At 45.9% G+C, this 18,794-nt stretch overlaps 1 protein-coding gene across 3 annotated transcripts in view; it reads right to left on the bottom strand.

Moving 5' to 3' along the window:
• The window catches only part of Evl (Enah/Vasp-like), a 143,694-nt gene extending 130,177 nt beyond the window's left edge, over positions 1 to 13,517 (bottom strand). Inside the window, exon 1 of one of the 3 annotated variants that reach the window (XM_027946713.2) lies at positions 13,429 to 13,517. In XM_027946713.2, coding sequence (XP_027802514.2) covers positions 13,429 to 13,433 — 5 coding nt within the window. In that variant the 5' untranslated portion in view covers positions 13,434 to 13,517. Of the gene's footprint in view, positions 1 to 11,899; positions 11,997 to 13,428 lie in introns of those variants that run through there. The other 2 variants (XM_027946714.2, XM_071607546.1) reach the window with 2 other exon arrangements.
• Positions 13,518 to 18,794: the final 5,277 nt, after the last annotated feature.

An 18,794-nucleotide genomic window follows, 5' to 3' on the forward strand; every position in this document is an offset into this window, starting at 1 on the left:
ATGTTTAAAAACTCCACAGTCAAAAAATAAAACTGATCAGAAAAACATTAACCTAGGTCTGTATGAGCTCAAAAAATAAAATAGAACTTCATGATGTGGGAAAAGGCAATAATAAAATAGATATTGAAAAAAGCATCCTGGTTACCACCTGGGTTTGACTCTTATTTGGATATCCCATCCTTTTTCCTGTAACTTGCATAACAAGCAAGCCCCAAGGTTTTTTTACATTTGAAATAGGCTTTGATGGTGTTCATTATTCATTAGCCTCCAGGTATGGGAGAACCACTGTTGCAGATGTAAGGATATCAGCTGTTATGGATTTCAGTCAAATCATCTTCTTTTTGGTCTGTAGAAATAGCTTTGGTTAGTCTCTCTGGAATCCAAATCGGCTGCTGTTCTCCCTCTGAGCTTCAGGCGTTCCCCCGCACGGGCCACCAAATGCCGCAGTCTGGCTGGGCACAAATCATGAGCCACTCAAGCAGGAACAAACTTTATTTCCGAACTCCCGCGAACACCACGCATGTGGCCTTCTCCTGGGACACACCACACACCAACCGGAAAATCCCTCCTCCAGCACTTCCCCAATCAGTTCAAAAAATCCCTCCTCTGGCACTTCCCCAACCAATTCGAACTCCCCAGGAATCCCAGGGAGAACTCCAAAGTAGCTGGCGCCTGAGGCAGACAGCAGGGGTCTAATATACAATTGAATACACAGCTTAACATAACCATCATCATCTCAATGGCTTGCTGCTGTCACCTCTCAACCACTCGTTCTGGCAAAAATGCCATGTGTCATTCAGACTGGCTATGGCTCTCAGCACTTCACCCTGGAAACACACTGCAGGAGAGAGGCAGGCAACCTTAGAGGCAGGCAATCTGCTCACACAGCCACAGAGACAAGCCACATACTCTCCCCTGAGGCCTAAGCTGAGGGGGCAACCAACTCATCTCCCTGGACACACAACTCGTCACTCTTCCAAAGTCCAAGTCTGGGGCTTCGTGATGTCTGCTCCCATTGTCCATTTTTTCTCCTGCTTTTTCTCACGTATCTGATAGTTTTTATTAGGTACCAATCACAGTATATGAACACCGTAAATAACTTGAGGGTTGACTTCTGCTTTTGAGAGTTAGGAACCCCAACAACCGTGGTTCACCTTAATGCAGCCCGAAATTTAGATGATTCAAGGCAGCACCGAGTCCCTGCAAGGGAGTCTACTTCTGGTTCAGCCTTATCCCTGAGTGGAGCCCTTAGGAGAAACCTGGGGGCACGTATTAGGCCCCTCCTCCTGGCAGGCTGAGTGCCCAGTCCTGTGAATCTGCCTAGAGCTCTAACCCTCCTCTCAGGGACAATTTCAGCAATGACAAAACTGCTTCAAGGGGAAAATGGTGCCAAGTGCCTCCTTGACCTGTAGCGCTGCCATCCTCTCCTCTTGGTCCTACGCAAGCTGATTTTATTTTCTAAATTTTCACCATTTCTTGCTGTTAGTAGGACTGGTTCCAACACCTGATAAACCACTGCCAGAAGAAGATCCTCAAACCACACAGCTTAGCATGATCTTGTTTAAAACCAACCAGAGGGCACATTCTTACATAAATCATTCCTAATCTCACCCAAGCTTTTCCTATCTGGTCCACACTTTGGAAGTTTTTCCAGGGAACTACCCCAAAACAAGGCTATGAAGCAATAGAGGTTCGGAGAAATAGAGATTCAGAATCACTGTCACTGTCGACCGCAGAAATCCATAAAAATCCTATTTAAAATAAAGCATTAATGTAAATGTCATCAAGTATTCTAAAATGTAACACACTTTACTGCTGGAACTGGGGGGGGGGGCATACGTTAAAAAGGAAAAGACACATAAAATGTGTGAACTTGGGGCTGGGGCTGGGGCTCAGCACACTTGCCTGGAATGAGTGAGGTACTAGGTTCAATTCTCAGCACCACATGTAAAAAAATAAAAGGTCTATCAACAACTAAAAAATATATATATATACATATATAAAAAAAATGTGTGATCTCCTAGGCTCAGAACCAGGAAAAGAGCAGGTAACATAGCTTCCTGTTCTTTTGTTTCCTTCTGTCCTATTCCACTCCATCCCTCACATAGAGGTGGGCTGACACAGAACACGGGCTGAAATTGAACACAGTCCAATCATTTCTCTAAACATCTAAGATGTACTCAGTACTGAGTACTCATTTCCAGATGTACTCAGTACTGAGTAGGAGCTTGGGTACTGGTCATAAAATTGGAAAAGCCCGACCATGGGCTGAAACCATGAGCCAAAATAAATCTTTCCTAGTTTCCTATGTGTATGTCAACACATAAGTTGAGGATGCAAGTGTTCCTGTCCCCTTCTGCCTACAACTACAGAAGAAATTAGGAGTAAAGGACAGGAGGAATGAACCAGAACTGAGAGGCAAGAAGTCCATACATCATCTCCCCATCACCCTATTTGCCTGTGAGCCCCATACAGCTGACCTCTGCAGTTGAAACCCAAGGGGGTGCTTGCATTATTCAATATGTATTTATTGAGTACCTACTACATTACAGGTATACCAATAGGTACTGGGACTCTGGGGCTGAATAAACCAGCTGTGGTCTGACCTCAGGAACAGGTCAGTAGTTCTCCACTCTGGCTGCACATCTAAGTATCTGAAGATTTAAACCAACACAGGAGTCCAAGTTAAGTAAACACCTGAGACAGGGCTTCTGCCCGGAGGCGGGGTGCTTTTCAAGTGTTTCTGATGCCCACGTGGGCTGAACAATCTGGGACTCTTCCATTTCCAAATCTGTCTCTCCATGGCTTCCTTAATACGTACTTTTTAACAGGTTAAAAATCTCCAAAGTTGTGGTTTCATTAATGCTTGTGTTTGTACACAACTGAGGGTGGGGTGGCCTTGACTCTGTCACCAATCTCATCCCGAAAAGCCACACTGCCTGGGAGTGATGTCTGGCCTCACTCAAGCCTCCTTGTAGATTCACATTCGAAAGGTGCATGTTTCATTTCATAGATGAGAATTCTCCCCTGGGGCACAGATGCCTGAATCGCACACCATTCCACCCTGTTCCCCTGAGTTAAAGCACCATTTCCTGGACTCTGGTTCATTCATGATTTTTGTCAGGTCTGTTTAACATGAGAGCTATGATTTATTTAATCTTTTTCTTTAAAATCAACTTGCTAAAGCAATGAAAGAATTCTAACCCCACCAAATAATAAAACAAATCAGAAAATGTCTTTAATTAAGTGAGGCATTAGCACATGAATACATGAATACAGATCAATGCAACAGTATAGGAAATCCAGAAACAGATCTAATCAATCATATATGACAAAAGAAAGCCATCTTGAAACACTGGGAAAAATGGACTTTTTAAACCAGTGGTATTGAAATACCCAAAATAACATGAAGATTTGATCTATCTGTCAAACCATTCAAATTCCAAACAGATCAGAGATTTTAATGTTGGAAAACATAATAATAAAAGCACTAAAAAAAACATGGCTGACTTCAACTCAGGAGTGGAAAACTTTCTGGCTATGATTGAAGATTGAGAAGAAATGAATGAAAGGACTGGGAGAAATACGTAGTTAAATTTACTTTTCCTTTATTAACAATAATAAGCAAGCACATATAAAAACCCACTCCTGGGCTCTCTGCTGCCACCCCAGTGAGTCACCATGGGAGCCCTCTTGGTATAGCTAATGCCCAGAGGGTCACCCTTGACATGGGGACAGAAATTAATGTACATTTGCTTCTCCTTTCTCCCTGAATGTAAGGACCTACAGGCTTACAGGGCTGACCTAATCCATAATAAATGCTAGAACTGGCCTCTTGTCCCCACTCCTCTCCCTTTCCCTTATTCCTGCTTTTTCTTCCAAATGTTATTGTATTTTTTATACCTTTATTCAATTAATTTATTTTTTACGTGTTGCCAAGGATTGAACCTGGTTCCTCATATGTGCTACGCAAGTGCTCTGCCACTGAGCCACAACCACAGTCCCTTATTCCTGCTTCTTCTTTTTAAAAGAGATTCCTTAATTTTTTTTAAATGGGCCTTTATTTTGTTCATTTATTTATATGTGATGCTGAGAATTGAATCCAATGCCTCTTGCAAGTTAACACTTCCCCCCACAATTCCTCTCCTATGAGCCTTGGTCCAGGCACAGCTTTCTGGGACGCAGATACAGTCTGTTACGGTTTGCACTAGAATGTCCCCCACAGGAACATGTACTGAAGGCCTGGTCCTCCACGCAGCAGGGCTCAGAGTGGGGCTTTGGAAACAACTGGATCATGAGGCTGTGGCCTCATCAGTGGTTAATCCATGAGGGATTCATATCTGGATGACATTTTTGGGAGGTGATGGGACCTAGCTGGAGGAAGCAGGTCACTTGGGACATTCCCTCAAAGGTATATCTTGTCCCTGGCCCCTTCCTTGACTGCACGCTGTCCTCTCTGCATCCTACAGGTGAGCAGCTTCCCCCTGGCACGCCCTTCTGCCATGATGCTCTGCCTTGCTTCAGGCCCAGAGCAATGGAGTTGGCCGAAACCATGAAACCTCATGGGCTGAAACCTCTGAAACCATGAGCCAAAATAAATCTTTCCTAGTTTCCTATGTGTCTGTTAGGTATGCGGTCACAGCAATGAACAGCAGACTAACACAAGCACCTGGACTTGATGTGGTGACTTTTTCCAATATACATTAACTACCCGATATTAGCATTTCACACACATTCACAGGGATGATCTAACTGCCTGCTCCTTACCCGCTGAGCTGGGTATAGTGACGTTCCTGAGGGAGTACAGTGTGGAGTACAGTATGAGGGAGTACAGTGAAGGGGAGAAGAGCTGAACAGCGAAGAAACTTGGCAAGCGCTGCTTCCGCCAGGCGACGGAGGTCTGTCTCATCAAGTGGACAGCAGGAACCCTCAGTGCAATGGATGCCAAGGGTACTTGACTCCTGTGGTCTTCCGCCCCCAAACTTAGCACCCCAGTCTAATCACGGGAAAACACCAAAGTTCAACAAAGGGACATCCTACATTACAACACAGCTCCTCCCAAACAGTCGCCAAAAATAGGGAAACTGTCAGGAGGAGCTTGAAGAGATAGACAATCAAAGATATTTGGTGCTCCCTGTTGGGTGCAGAGCAGGCTGAACTGTGTTGTCTGCAGGGCAGGCTGAACAGATGTTGGCTGCAAGATAGCCCACGTACTCAAAGCCCCCCTCTATCTGGTCCTTTATCACCTGTTTGTGTCAAGTCCCGCTCAAGGCTGAACACTTAACCCCGCCTTGGGCCAACAAGGCAGCTTGCAGACCCAGAGGCCCCATTAGATTTGGGCTATAAAAACTCCCTCCTGCCAGGCCCCCCTCTCTCTTGCTCTCTCTCTCTCTCTTGCTCCCTCTTTCTCTCTCTCGCTCCCTCTCTCTTGCTCTCTCTCGCTGTCTCTCTTACTCTTTATCTTTCTTGCCCGTGCTCTCTGTCTGTCTCTTGCTCTTGCTCTCTCCCTGTTCATCTCTTCTCTTTTCTCTCTCTCTCTCTCTTTCCTTCCTTCTTTTCTCTTTGTTGCACTGCTGCAATAAAGATCTCTTGGTTGCTCCGAGTGTTGTGGTCACTTTCCTTTCACTCCCAATGACAGAAAAAGGACATCAGGTTAAAAACTAAGGACACTTGACTAAACTATGGACTTCTATTCATAATGATGTGTCACATTAATAGAAAATGTGATGAGAGAACTATGTGTGGGAGGCGGGGGCTCTCCTACTTCCTGCCAGCCTCTGCCCAGCACTGCACATGCTCTCGTTTAGGCCTAATTTAAAAAAGTAGCCCCCCTTTCAATGTTGCCATGACGAGGAAGGAGAGGCCCAGTGGCAATATTCTGAGTGCAGCAGCGGTGTCTAGGCACAGGTGGGAGTGAGAGCCCCGAGGGCATGGCTTTCCAGCCAGCAAAGAAGCATCTGAGCCTTTAGATGGACGGGGACTGAAAACCCAGAGGACTGGGAACAACACTGACCAAATTATATTGTTAAAACCAGTAAATAAAACCTAGAGGAACCCTGGCCAAGGACTGCTTCCCTGAGGAAGAGATGTTTAAACTAAGATTTGAAGGCTTAGAAGCCAGCAAGGTGAAGAAGGAAAGGGAGCGGCGGGACGACCAGCCGTGTGATTCAGGTCCTCAGATCATTGCTTGTGACCATTCTGTGAGGGAAGAGGAGGCCAGAGCAAGAACACAGCTCACCAGCAGCTGCAGAATAAAGGCAGGACCCAGAATAGTTGAGGGTGCCAGAACCTCTTGAAGAAGAGGCCCAGGGCATGCAGGAGGCTGAACACCATGACCACTGTCTTCCAAGATCCTCAGAAAACCTGTGTTTACAGTCACAAGAAAGCATGTCCCTCCCTTACTCCATAATGAGAGGCACACGCTGGCTCGTGTTTCTCTTTTGGCCACAGCTTCCATGAATTTCACAGCTAAATGAACTCAACTGCAGTAACTATTTCTTAATCTAAGCTTTCCGGTACAACTATCTTCTCTAACCCAAAATAACATGCCTCCTGTTTTATCGTTATTTCAAAGATAGAATGGTTCTTGAAGAAAGATAGAATAGTTCTATTTTGTGACTATTATAGAGAATGTCCCTGAAGGTCTTTCCTTCTTCCCTCTCCTGTTCCCTCTCCCTCTTTTCCTTCTTTCCTTTCTAGGGCTGATGACTGAACTCAGAGCCTCACATGTGCTAGGCAAACACTCTGCCACTGAGCCATACTCCCAGCCCCCTAATATTTTTTAGAAATTGAAGCACCAATATCAAGTGTGGCTTCTAAACCAAAAATTATCACTTACAGAGATAAGTTATGCAGGGATCTGATAAAAAGGCAGAATCTTTGAAATCAGAATTTCCCTAGATTTTCTGAGGTTTATCTTACAGATAGAACAAATCGAGGTGGCAGTGTGGTAAGTGACCTTAATTGAACTTCTCATAGATTCTCATTTCATCTTACAAGATCTTGGAAAGGAAGTGGGATTGTCCTCACTTATACTTCAGAAAAATGCAGGATCACAATGGTTAAGTAGTTTGCTCAAAATCACCAGTCAGCTGGGACAAGTAGCTTAAAGAATCCAGGTGCCTGACTCTAAAACACAGGCTGCTTAGAATACAGGGGGGAAACTCCAAAATGTAAAAAAAAAAAAAGTTCACTTGCCTGCCTACATCAACTGCAAACAGCAGAGCAGACGTCTCCCAGTCCTAAAGATGGTCCATCCTCACCAATGACAGCGGCCAAGGAGCCGGGAGAGGGCTCCCTCCACTGGCACACATGAGGAACTACACCACGTTCCATCCTAAGTACAGAGTCCTTTCCCACCCCTCCTGCTGCTTACTTCTCCCTTCTGACCCCTTTCCTTTTTTTTTTTTTTTTTTTGCAGGAGAACCTCCAAGTTAAACCTCCAGGATTAAACTTCCTTTCATTAACTTTGTCTCTTTCTCTTCCTTTAAAATTAATATTCTGGTTATATGTACAGTCTTCAGAAGGTTTACATCCTTTGTTCCAGTAATATAATTTGCTAATTTTTCTTAAGGAAATAATCAGAGCTGCACACCGATGCTTACCACAGTGGTACTTACAATGATGAAACACTAAAAGCATCCTGCCTTTAAACTGGGGTACTGGTAAATAAATTCCATCTGATAGGTGACAGTTATTTAAAATGCTCCCTAAGAGTATTTTTAAAGGGGAAATGCATGTAGGTTGAATGTAAAGTGACTGACACAAATAATACAACAGACTATCAATTTTGTAAAACTGTTATGCTTACACATGAAAAAGGTAAAGTAGTTACCCCACGTTTGATGTGGTTCTCTGTAAACAGCAGAGTCAGAGCTGGTTTTTATTGTCTTCTTTTTTAAAAAATATTTGTTTTAGTTTTAGATGGACATAATACCTTTATTTTATTTATTTATTTTTATGTGCTGCTGAAGATCGATCTCAGTGCCTCATACATGCCGGGCAAGCACTCCACCACTGAGCCCCAGCCCCAGCCCCTTATTGTCTTCTTTATACCTTTCTTATTTCAAAGTCTCCACACAACATACATTACATTTTCGGGTGGGGGGTTGCTGTCTTTTAAAAAGGTAAGACAAAATTACCACCAGAAAATTACTCCCATGGAGACTTTCTCCTCTTAGGCTATGAGGAGGAAAACTTCCAGGTGTTTGAGAAGGGCACCCCGGCACCCCCACATGGTCAGCTGGAAGCACTCTGCTGAGTTACCATCACTCTTCACAGCACTTTCCACATGGTTAACAACTGAGTCTTCATCACACTAGAGTTGGCTGCAAGGTTTTCTTCAACTTGGAGAGTGTATAGACTCCCTTTAAGGGGAAAAAATCCTTAATGAAATAAGTGATTTAATTTGTACTTATGTAGCTTATCTGCAATAATTATAAAATTAAATTTAAATGCCTTAAGCAAAACAAATTTATAAATGAAATCCAAACAAAACCACCAACAAAATTCAAAGTACCATTATTCTTTAAGGCTCTGACTTTTTCCTCCCAGTGCTAGGATATGAGGTGATTTTCTTGTTTATTTGATAAATGCAGGGGTTTGCACATGCTAGGCAAGTGCTCTACCACCGAGTCACAGTCCCAGTGGCATGACTTTTATAAAGAAATGATGTTGCTCAGATTAAAATCATTGTCCACAAAGTAATATAAATGCCACTGACCTACAAGTAGGCAGAAAGAAGAGCACAAAGACACACACACACTCTCTGCAGTCACACTGCCTTCTGAGCACCTCCAAGGCTGATAAAGTGCCCTTGGCCCAGATGAACAAGTTCCTGGCACAGAACCAGACCTGCCAATAGCCACTGGCATTGCCTCAAATGTGGCTGGCCCTGGTGGGGGACAAGTGAGCTTTCTGAGGATCAAAGGGATCCTCACTTATCCAGTTATCACCAGCTGGGATCATGCACCTTCGGATTCGGGCAGGTGTTCTACACGGCCAGCCAACCTAGAAAGCACTGCTATTGTGTCTGCCATATAATACTGAGGTAATCAATGATATGACCAGCAGTTCTGAAGAAAAATGTAGTTTCAGTTTTCACCTCATATCCCAGACAATGTGAAGAACGAATTTTTTAAAATTTATATATAAAACATTCTAAAAATTTGATGAGCAAACATCTAGAAGAATGTCATCCTCAATTTAAGAAGTGATGAAAAACCCACAAAGAAAACAACTTGATGGCATGAAACTTTTAATCTTCTACATACTAAATCTTTAAAAGATAAAAGGCACATTGAGAAAATGTTCACAGGACGTTCCCAACAGATAAGTGACCAACGTACAGAGCAGGAATATGCCGCGTTGCGTATGGGTGGGAGGTCTTCTGAGCAGGTGCCTTCCTGTAAATCTTAGAGGTATGGGGACTGTTTGTAAAAGGCAGTCTTGGGGACTGAGCCCTGAACCTATGGGCTCTGATGTGGACAGTATCAGAACTGAATTAAGCTAGAGAACACTCAGCTGGTGTTTGGAAGAAATCCTCACACCTTCTGAAGCCTCACAAATCTTTTCAGATGAAGTGGTTTTCTGTTTTGTTTTGTTTTGAGACAGGGTCTCACTGTGTTACCCAGGATGGCCTCAAAATTCCACGCTCAAGTTGCTACTACTGGTGGGTGCTCCTGCCCTGTCTCCGCTATGTTGATTACACTTTTAGACTAGATCAGATCAGCTGATATCAGAGATAAAACAAATCTCCTGGACTCTTTGCCATTTCCAAGAGCCAAGTACTTAAGGTATAAGTAAATATATATGGACGGACGTTTGTCTATTAGCAGTCTCAACAAAGAACCAACTTAGTGTTTTTGAATACCTGTGTAAAAGATGAATGACTTAAAAAAATAAGGAAAAAGATTAACTAGATGACTCATTCTGGAAAAATCATTTAAGAACTTTCATTTCTACATGCATGCTTTTTATCTGATCAAAAAAGAAGAGATCTGGGAACACTAGTATGCTATTGTTAGCCAAGAATATCAACTGTTCTATTCAAGAGGACCGGATAAAGGGTGATTCTTATCAAATAAACAAGAAAATCAAAACAGGAAAAATGAGCATGGAAAGAAGAGAGCACCTGTCCACCCCCAGACACAAATCCTTGGCTTTACGGTTACCTGAGCCAAGCTGCTCTTTTTTCCATTTAATTATATATCAAGAGAAGCCAAAGATTTATTCTTAAAACCATTCTGATTCCAAGAGCATTTCACAAGCTGACAAAGACAATGTAGTTAGGAAGATTTACAGGAATATGCCGGGTGCCTCTCCACATCTACTTAGAAGACCTCCCACAATAAAGTAGGTCTTGTTTTTCTCCACAAGCTTCCACAACCTAGCAGCATAAATCTCTGAATGTGGAGTCACACTGCCCCCAAAAGTGAAAAAACTAGGGACTTTTATGTTCAGCAACTGTGGACTAAGTAAATCAGAAAAATCCTCTAGCTAAAGTGAACTGGGAACATCTGAGGTCAAAAGATGACAAATACCTGTTGGGAGGCCTGGGGGGACGCAGATGGGGCCAGAGGGTACCGTCCAGGTATCGGTGAGTTCTGAAGGGAAGGCTACCCTTTGGTGCTGCTCATGAAGAGGGGAAGCTAGGGGGGAAAGTGAACAGAACACACTTGTCCTCACAGGGAATGAAGCTCATCTTGGGATCATCCCAGACCCTGAAGCTGCACTGAAGTGGGCACATCATAAACGCCCTCAGATGCCTGACAAAAGCAAGTGTGAATGACCTCTGGGAGAGAACATTTTATGCTTAAAATTATTTCTACAAATAATTTTGCAAATACAAGAGCCAGCACTAATTTAAGAATAAACACTATGCACATAAGACAGTGTGGATGAAAATCAATAGAAACAGACCCTGGAAATGACTCACAGAAACTGCCATAATCACCATAGAGTTAAGATGATTCTGCATATTATGCTCAAAGTGATAAAAGTCAAGATAATCTGGGCAGAACACTAGGAACTATAAAAATAAAATAAATGGAAATCTTAAAATGAAAATACAAAATAACTGAAATTAAAAATTCATAATAACTGAAATTAAAAATTCAATGGATAGGTCTAATAATAGATTATATATAGCAGAAGGGAAGTGAGGAAATATTCAGAATGAAGAACAAGAGACAAACACAGAAAACACAGAATGATTAAGAGACAAAGAAGATATATGAAATAGTCTAACATATATAATTTTAGCTCCAGAAGATAAAATGGGGAAGAAGAAAATATAGTACTAATGGCTGATGACTTCTGAAACTAATGAAAGATATGAAGCCACAGATTCAAGAAGACCTAAGAAGCCCAATTATAAATTCAAAAACACCCATAGATGAGATAGCATAGGACAAAATTTGAAACACAAAGACAAGGAGAACATTTTAAAAACATCTAGAGAAAAACAGAACTACTTTCAGAGGAACATCAGACTGACAAAAGACTTCTCAACAGAAACAGTCCATCATTCCATGAGAGAGATAAGGAAATGGCTTTAAAAAGCTACAACAGCCAACCATGAATTCTGTAACTAATGAAATGACCCTGCAAAATGAAGGAAAATGTTCTAAAATTAGACTGTGGTAATCTCCTTACAGAGGTCTGTGAATATGCTAAAAACCAATGAACTGTAGACTTAAAATGGATACATTTATGGTACATGAATTTTATCTCAATAACAGTATTTACAAAAAAGAAAAAAAGGCTAAGATATTTTCAAACCCTAAGAATTTGTCATCAGCAATAAATAGCATACTAAATAATATTTGTTTTAGTCAGCTTTTTTGCTACTGCAACTAAAAGAGAACAACTGTAAAGGAGGAAGAGCTTGAGGGCTCACAGTTTCCGAGGTCTTAGTCATAGAAACTGGCTCCATTCCTCGGGGCTCCAGGTGAGGCAGGGCATCACGGTGGAAGAGTGTGGCTGAGGGAAGCCGCTCACACGATGGTCAGGAAACAGAGAGAGACACTGCACTAGCCAGATACAAAATATACCCAAAGCCAAAACACAGGACCCAATGCCCAGCTCCTCCAGCCACGCCCACCACTTCAGCTACCACTCAGTTAATGCCTATCAGGGATAGATCACTGACTGGGTAAAGACTCACAACCCAACCATTTCTCCTCCTTGCATTGTTTCACACATGAGTTTTGGGGGACACCTCACATCCAAACCATAACTATATTCTTCAGACAGAAATAAAAGTCCTCAAAGGGAAGACTGAAGATGACAAAGGTGACACCCAGAATGATGGAAAAAAAGATGATTTTTTAAATAAACAGTGCTGAATAAAAATGAAATTAGCCTTTGCATATGTTACACAAAAATCAATTCCAGGTGGACGACACATCATAATGTGAAAGGCCAAACAGTAAGGTTTCTAGAAGATGTTATAGGAAATGTCTTGTTGATTTTGGAATAGAAACCCTACAAATTAGGAAGAAAAAGACTATACATCCCAAAGGAAACTGGGCAAGTATGTGCTTACCTAAGATACCAAAAATCATGAAAAGATGATCAGTCTGATTGGTCATCAGGAAGCTGCTATGAAAAGCAAAACAGACCACTTCACAGTCAGCAGAATGGCTAAAATTAAGGCTGACAATATCAAGTGTTGACAAAGATAAGGAGCAAGAAGAACTCTCCAGTCCTTGCTGGTGGGAGTATAAACTGGTCTAATTGCTTTGGAAACTTGATGTTATCCATTAAGGCTGAAGATAGGTGCCTCTCTTGACCTAAAAATTCTACTCGAGAGAAACGGATGCAGCAGGAGGCACACAGGCGTGTTCGTGACAGCATTATTAATAGCCAAAAGCTAGAAACAAACAGAATGTCTACTAACAGGCAGATGAATTGCGGTACGTTCACACCCTGGAATACTGGGGAGAAGAAGAGGGATAAACACGGCTACACAGAACGGATGAATCTCAAAAAAACCGTGAATGAAAGAAGCCAGACACAAAAGAATCCACACTGTATCACTTCATTTATATAAAGTTCACAGAACAGCCAAGATGGAAGTACAGGCACCACAGCTTTTATGCAATCTACGTTTAGACGCTAAAACTGCACAGAAAAACACAAGATGGGATCACCCCACAGAGCAGGGAGGCGCTGGCCTCGGAGGGGCGAGGGCGCAGCGCCGGGCGCCGGCGGGGGCCCCTCTGGGCCGGACACCCTCGGGCGCCGGCGGGGGCGACCTGCGCAGGGGCCGCTGCGCCGCGGGGCGTGCGGGGAGCAGGGAGCCGGGGAGGCGCGGCAGAGGGGCCGGCACGCGGAGGCTGGAGCTCGTCGGGGACGCAGGCCGCCCCGCCGCCCCGGTCCTCCCGGCCCCGCCGCGCCCGCCTGGGGACCCGGGCGCCGACTCACCTCATTGTCGCTGCCGGGCGGGCGCGGGGCCGGGCGACCCGGCGCGGCGGCGGGCGCGGGGCGCGGGGCTAGCGGGGGAGCCGGCCCCGGGCGCGGCGGCTCCGCGAGTGGCTGGGCTGCGGCGGGCGGCGGGGGCGCATCTTCTCGGGCGGGCGTCCGGGCCGCTAGCTGCGGAGAAGGGCTGCGGCGGCGGTGGCGACTGACAGCTGGGCCCCGGCCCCTGCCATCTTGGCGGGCGCGCGTGCCCGGCCGGCGCGTGCGCGTGCGCGTGCCGCCGCCGACGGGGTGGGGAGGGGGCGAGCAGCGGGGTCTGACCGGCGGGAGCGCGCGTGCTCGATCACAACTCGGGGCGGCGGCCCCCGGGGAGCGCGCGAGCGAGTCAGCCTCGAGCCCGGACGGGGGGCGCGCGCGGGAAGGTACGCCCTCCGCCCGCTGAGGAGGGTGCGCACGCGTGCGTCGGCGGAGGTGGATGAGCGCGCGCAGCACCGGAGCTCCACACAAAAGGCGCGGGGTTCCACCGTCCGCGCCTCTGAGAGGGCGGAGCCTCGGGCCGCCAGGGGCGTGGCCGCAAAGCCAGTGGACGGGGCCGCGGAGGGCGGGGCTTCCAAGAGCAGTGAGGGGCGTGGCCAGGGCGGGGCCAGGGAGGGCGGGACGCCAGCAGCACGTGGAGCTCATTCTCAGAGTACAGTGAAGGGGGGGGGCGGGGCCACTATTCTTGCCCTGCAATGCACCTCGCCTGCTAGCACTCGGGGCACCCCAGATCCAAGGGGCGCCAAGGTCACCAACAGATGACTCACTCGTAAAATGGATCCCAGGCAGGACCTGGCCGATTCACCTTTGGGACATATGAACATCTGAAGGACTTCACCCCGCTCAACAAGAGCCCCCACCTAGCACCCCAAAACCACAACCTGTGAAAAAATTCACATTTCACAACACACAGCATCACTTGGGTCGTCCAGGTTTTTCTCTGGGTTTTAAATCCCCATCCTTCCTAAAGGGTAGTGATCCTTCTTCATTACTGGCTCAAGACCTCAAACCCTTTTGGGTCTCACTCGCCACCTTCAAGTAAGTAGACACAGCTGGCTGTGCTTTTTGAACATTGCCATGTACATATGTGAGTGTGCATGTGCATGTGTGTTTTCTACACAAGAGCATATATAGTGTCTGGTAGTGGGTGGCATATACTAGGACAGTGAAGGGTCACTGTTTTATTCCTGGTCCAGATAGAGAAGAAGCTGTATGACTTATGGGTTTTGCTCAAGATACAGGGAATGGTGAAGCCCTTCTCACACCAGCATTTTTCTGACCCAAAGTCCCAGTGCCCAGTCCATTCTAGTTGGCTGGAATTGAACGTCATCTCACAGGCTCCAGTTAGGCTCCTCCCTCCTGTGCACAGGTCATGGTATTTCCTTAGCAATGGTTTGTCCCAGCTCCACTTCCCTTCCCATATTTGTTTGAACCCAGAGTCATCAAACTTGAAAGGGGCCTTGATCTTCTACAGTCCTGTTAGCATACCCTGAGGTTGTAGCCCTGCTGACCTCATTTGTTCCTCTCTTTCCAGGGTCAGGATTGATCTCTTTGTTATAGAATAATCTTGTAGCATCCTAAAAGTTGCTAAAATAGACAAGCCTTGGGTCATCTGGAGATATCCCAGGTGTGGTCTGGAGGAGCAGGGTTACCTCTGGTTGGTGCATCTCAAAGTCCTGTGTAAAGACCCCAGATACAGACCTCTTTGTTTCCAGTTTGTCTTACTGATGTTCTTTCAACATGAGGCCCCCTCTGACCTCCAGATCATGCATTTTCCATGCTGTCCTGGAGTCTGTGGCTTCGAAGAGCATTTGTGGGGAAATGTCAATGGCAGATTTGCCATGAAACACTGGGACCAAAGTGAGGGTCATACCTCCTCTGTCAACCTTCCCTGCAGACTACTGTAAAGGGGAGGGACCACTGAAAAGGGAAGCGTGGGCCAACATCACTCAGCAAATGCATGAAATTAGTTGTGTCTGGCTCTGAGAGAAGTCTTTTCCTGAAATGTTTGTGCAACAAAGGGCTTCATGAACTGCGAGCAGGGCTGGGGGAGGCCGATGGGGGCCACACACAGCCCATCCTGTGCCTTGCTTCCCCATGAATCCATGTTGAGCTTTGCCCCAGGATGCTTGGAGAGGCAGGGGCTCCACACTGTAATCCTGTGGCTCAAACCCTCTGAGCCTTCATTTCTCCTCTGGCAGGCAGGACTCCTAACACCCATCTTGCAGGTATTGCTGAGGATCAGTTGAGGGACCAACGCCAGAGGACATCTGAGAATGGTTTTCCCACCCTTCTGCAGTACCGGCTCTTGCTTCTCTTTCGCCTTTTCCTTAACAATACATTGTTTAAAACCAGTCTACTCCCCGTGTTCCACATTTACTGAATAAAGTCTTTATTCCCTGAGAGAAGATGAATTCATGTTTCCCGTTCTTCTGATAAAAAGAAAACACTTATGAAACGTTAACATTTTTGAAGCATGTGGTTTCCAAATGATTAACTTCTGGAGGCCACCAGTCCCTGGATTTGGAAAAGATTCCTGGGTAGAGTCTGATGTGCCTGGGTGCCAGACACCTGGCCAGGCTGGCTACTCGTGGTTCCCACGTGGACTAGATTTCTTCCACGTGGGGAGGCAGGAGAGATGGTGCCTGCCATCTGCCAGGCTCAGATCAGTCTCAGAGTCACAGAGAGTTAGTAGGGCTAAAAGTCCTTCAAGGGTGTCCCATCTAACCTCCTTGTCCAGAAGGTGAAACTGAAGCTCCAAGAGGTCACTCAGATGAACATGTAGCTTGTGAACTTGCAGTCCCTGGACAACCTCCCTGTGTCTTTTCCAGCCTGGGACCATTGCTGAGGAGCCAGCCGCACTGCTATGATCTCAGGGTACCCTCAAAGCACATGTGGAAATTCAACTGCTTGTAACTTGTTAAGAGGTGGGACTTTAAGAAGGTGACTAGGTCATGAGGCTCTGCCCTCCTGAATGCATTTAGCCTGGTAACAGAAGAGTGGGTAGTTATCTGGGAGTGGGTTAGTTTTCTGGGGAGTGCGATCCTGATAAATGGGTGAGTTTGGCCTGCTTTTCTGTCTCTTGGGCTTCCTTGCTCTGCGTTCTTCCCCATATTATGTCATGGCACAAACAGGCCCTCACTGGATGCCAGTACATGCTCTTGCACTTCCCAGCCTCTGGAACTGTGAGACATACCTTTTCTTGATAAATTTTCTTGAGGCATTTTGTTAGAGGAGCAGAAAACAGACTAAGACACCCATGGACCCATTGCTTAGCATTTGCCAGATCAAAACCACAAATAATCAAAAGAAACTGTGCTGTAGATCATTCACCAGTGACACCGTGTCTGGTTCCTATTAACTAGCACCAGTGAATTTCTAATTCGCACCAGAGTCTGAAGCAAAGCACGCTTAGGCCGCACAGATGTGTCAGGGGAGTCGTGGACCAACTGTGCCGCTGTACCTCTTTTTTTATTCTTGACACTGATCCTGTTGCCCGATTCGGTTGTCACCAACACTTGTTCCCTGAGATGCCCTGTTTCCTTTCAGCCATTCCTTCAATGGCTGGGGAGGTCCTCTCACACCCAGCCCACGGCCCGACCAAAGGCAGATCAGTCCCTCTGCCCCGGCACTCAGCACCTCCTTCCCTGGGCCCAAGGCTCCATTCTCTGTCTGCTTCGGGGCTCCCACACACCTGTCCCCATCAGGGTTGTCTTGCTGGAAGCTCGTCAGCGTGTGGACTTCTCGAGGCCAGAAACACGATTGCACAACATCCGCCAAGTGTGTTCCAGCATGGAACTGAAGAAACCCTGCATACGTGTCACCCGGCCCACACAGAGCTTGGGAGGGCAGGGGAAGCCCCGTTTGTGTGTGCAGACATCTCCAGAAACTAGAGTTCCTGCTGTGTCCTGGTTCCCCGCGGCAGGAAAGCAGGTTAGTTCTGGCCCATTTCCCCTTCCACGCCTCGAGGGTGGCCTGTGGTTCTGCTTTTGACTCCATCTCTCTCGAGCTCCTCAGCTCCAAAAGACTCTCCAGAAGATGCAGTTCCACCATCTTGAAGGGGACCCTGCAGTCATACTGGGGATGACTTCAACTTCCTGCTGGGGTGGCTCAAAGGGGGGCACCCAGTGAGGGGAAGCATGGCCAGGTTGGGGTGGGAGGGAGCCTTAGGTACCCGCCTGTAGAGGGCAACTTCTTAGTGTCACTGTTTGTAAGGAGGCTGTGGAGGTGGTTGTCCTCAGAAGGTGCTGCGGTGGTTCCTTTGGGACCCTGGTTAGTCCTTGAGAGAAGGTTGTTATAAAGGAGCAACCCTGACCCCTCCCTGCCCTCTGGCTTCCTGACTCACCATGAGAGCTCTCCCTCTTGCGTACTCTCTGACCATGATGCCCTCACAAGGCCATGCTGTTTGGACTTTTAGCCTCCAAAACTTCTAAATAAACCTCTTTTCTTTAAATATTATCCAACCTCAAGTATTTTGTTACAACAACAGAAAACAGATTAATATAGGTCATCTGATTAGCAATCTTAATTCCCCTTTGCCATACAACCTACATCATGAGGCTGGGCATTTTGTGATGGGTGAGGGGCATATTTTGCATATAAGTAATATGATTTTCCTGCCTAGATGCTGTAGAGAGTTTCTTGTTATCCTTGAAGTTCAGAAATTTTACTAGAGTGTAATGAAATCCTAAATGACGGTACAAAATGTGATACAAATTCACTTTAAAGTGTGGAAATACTCTTTTAGATAATTTTTGCTTAAAGTAGTCACAGGGATCAATAGTGAAATAATGTAAAAGGATATTATTTCAGTTTTCATTTCAATAAATTTGAGTGTCTACACAAGATGAATGATTTTTACTAAAAATCGAATAGAAATGTTAAATTGGACAGCATCCTAAAACTAAACTGGTGGCTAGGGCACCTGGATGGTAAAGCATTGAGGGAATACCGGCCACGTCAGGACCTCCGTGGAGAAGGTTGTCCAGCGTGACCATGAAGACCCAGCTCCTGGCGGGACAGCAGGTGAGAATCAACCTGACACAGGGCGAGAGGCCTGTGTGTCCTTGGATGGGCTCTTGCCTTCCACTGGGTCTAGCTTTCCTCTGGAGGTGGATTCAGGGGCAGCTAGAGGTGGCCAGGATCAGGGAGAAGTTGAGCATGGGGTGACTTTCTGGTATCTGTCCCCTCTGACCGCTTTGGCCAGAGTGGTCACATTCTTGGTCACATCATGAGTGAATTTTCCTGTAATTTTCTCTGGAGAAGGTTTTGCTGCTTATATGAACCAGGGCTCTTCAGAGAAGCATGATATATATAGACATATAGGAAGAGACTTG

Source organism: Marmota flaviventris, chromosome 2 (assembly GCF_047511675.1).
Source record: "Marmota flaviventris isolate mMarFla1 chromosome 2, mMarFla1.hap1, whole genome shotgun sequence".
In the NCBI taxonomy this organism is placed as follows: domain Eukaryota; kingdom Metazoa; phylum Chordata; class Mammalia; order Rodentia; family Sciuridae; genus Marmota; species Marmota flaviventris.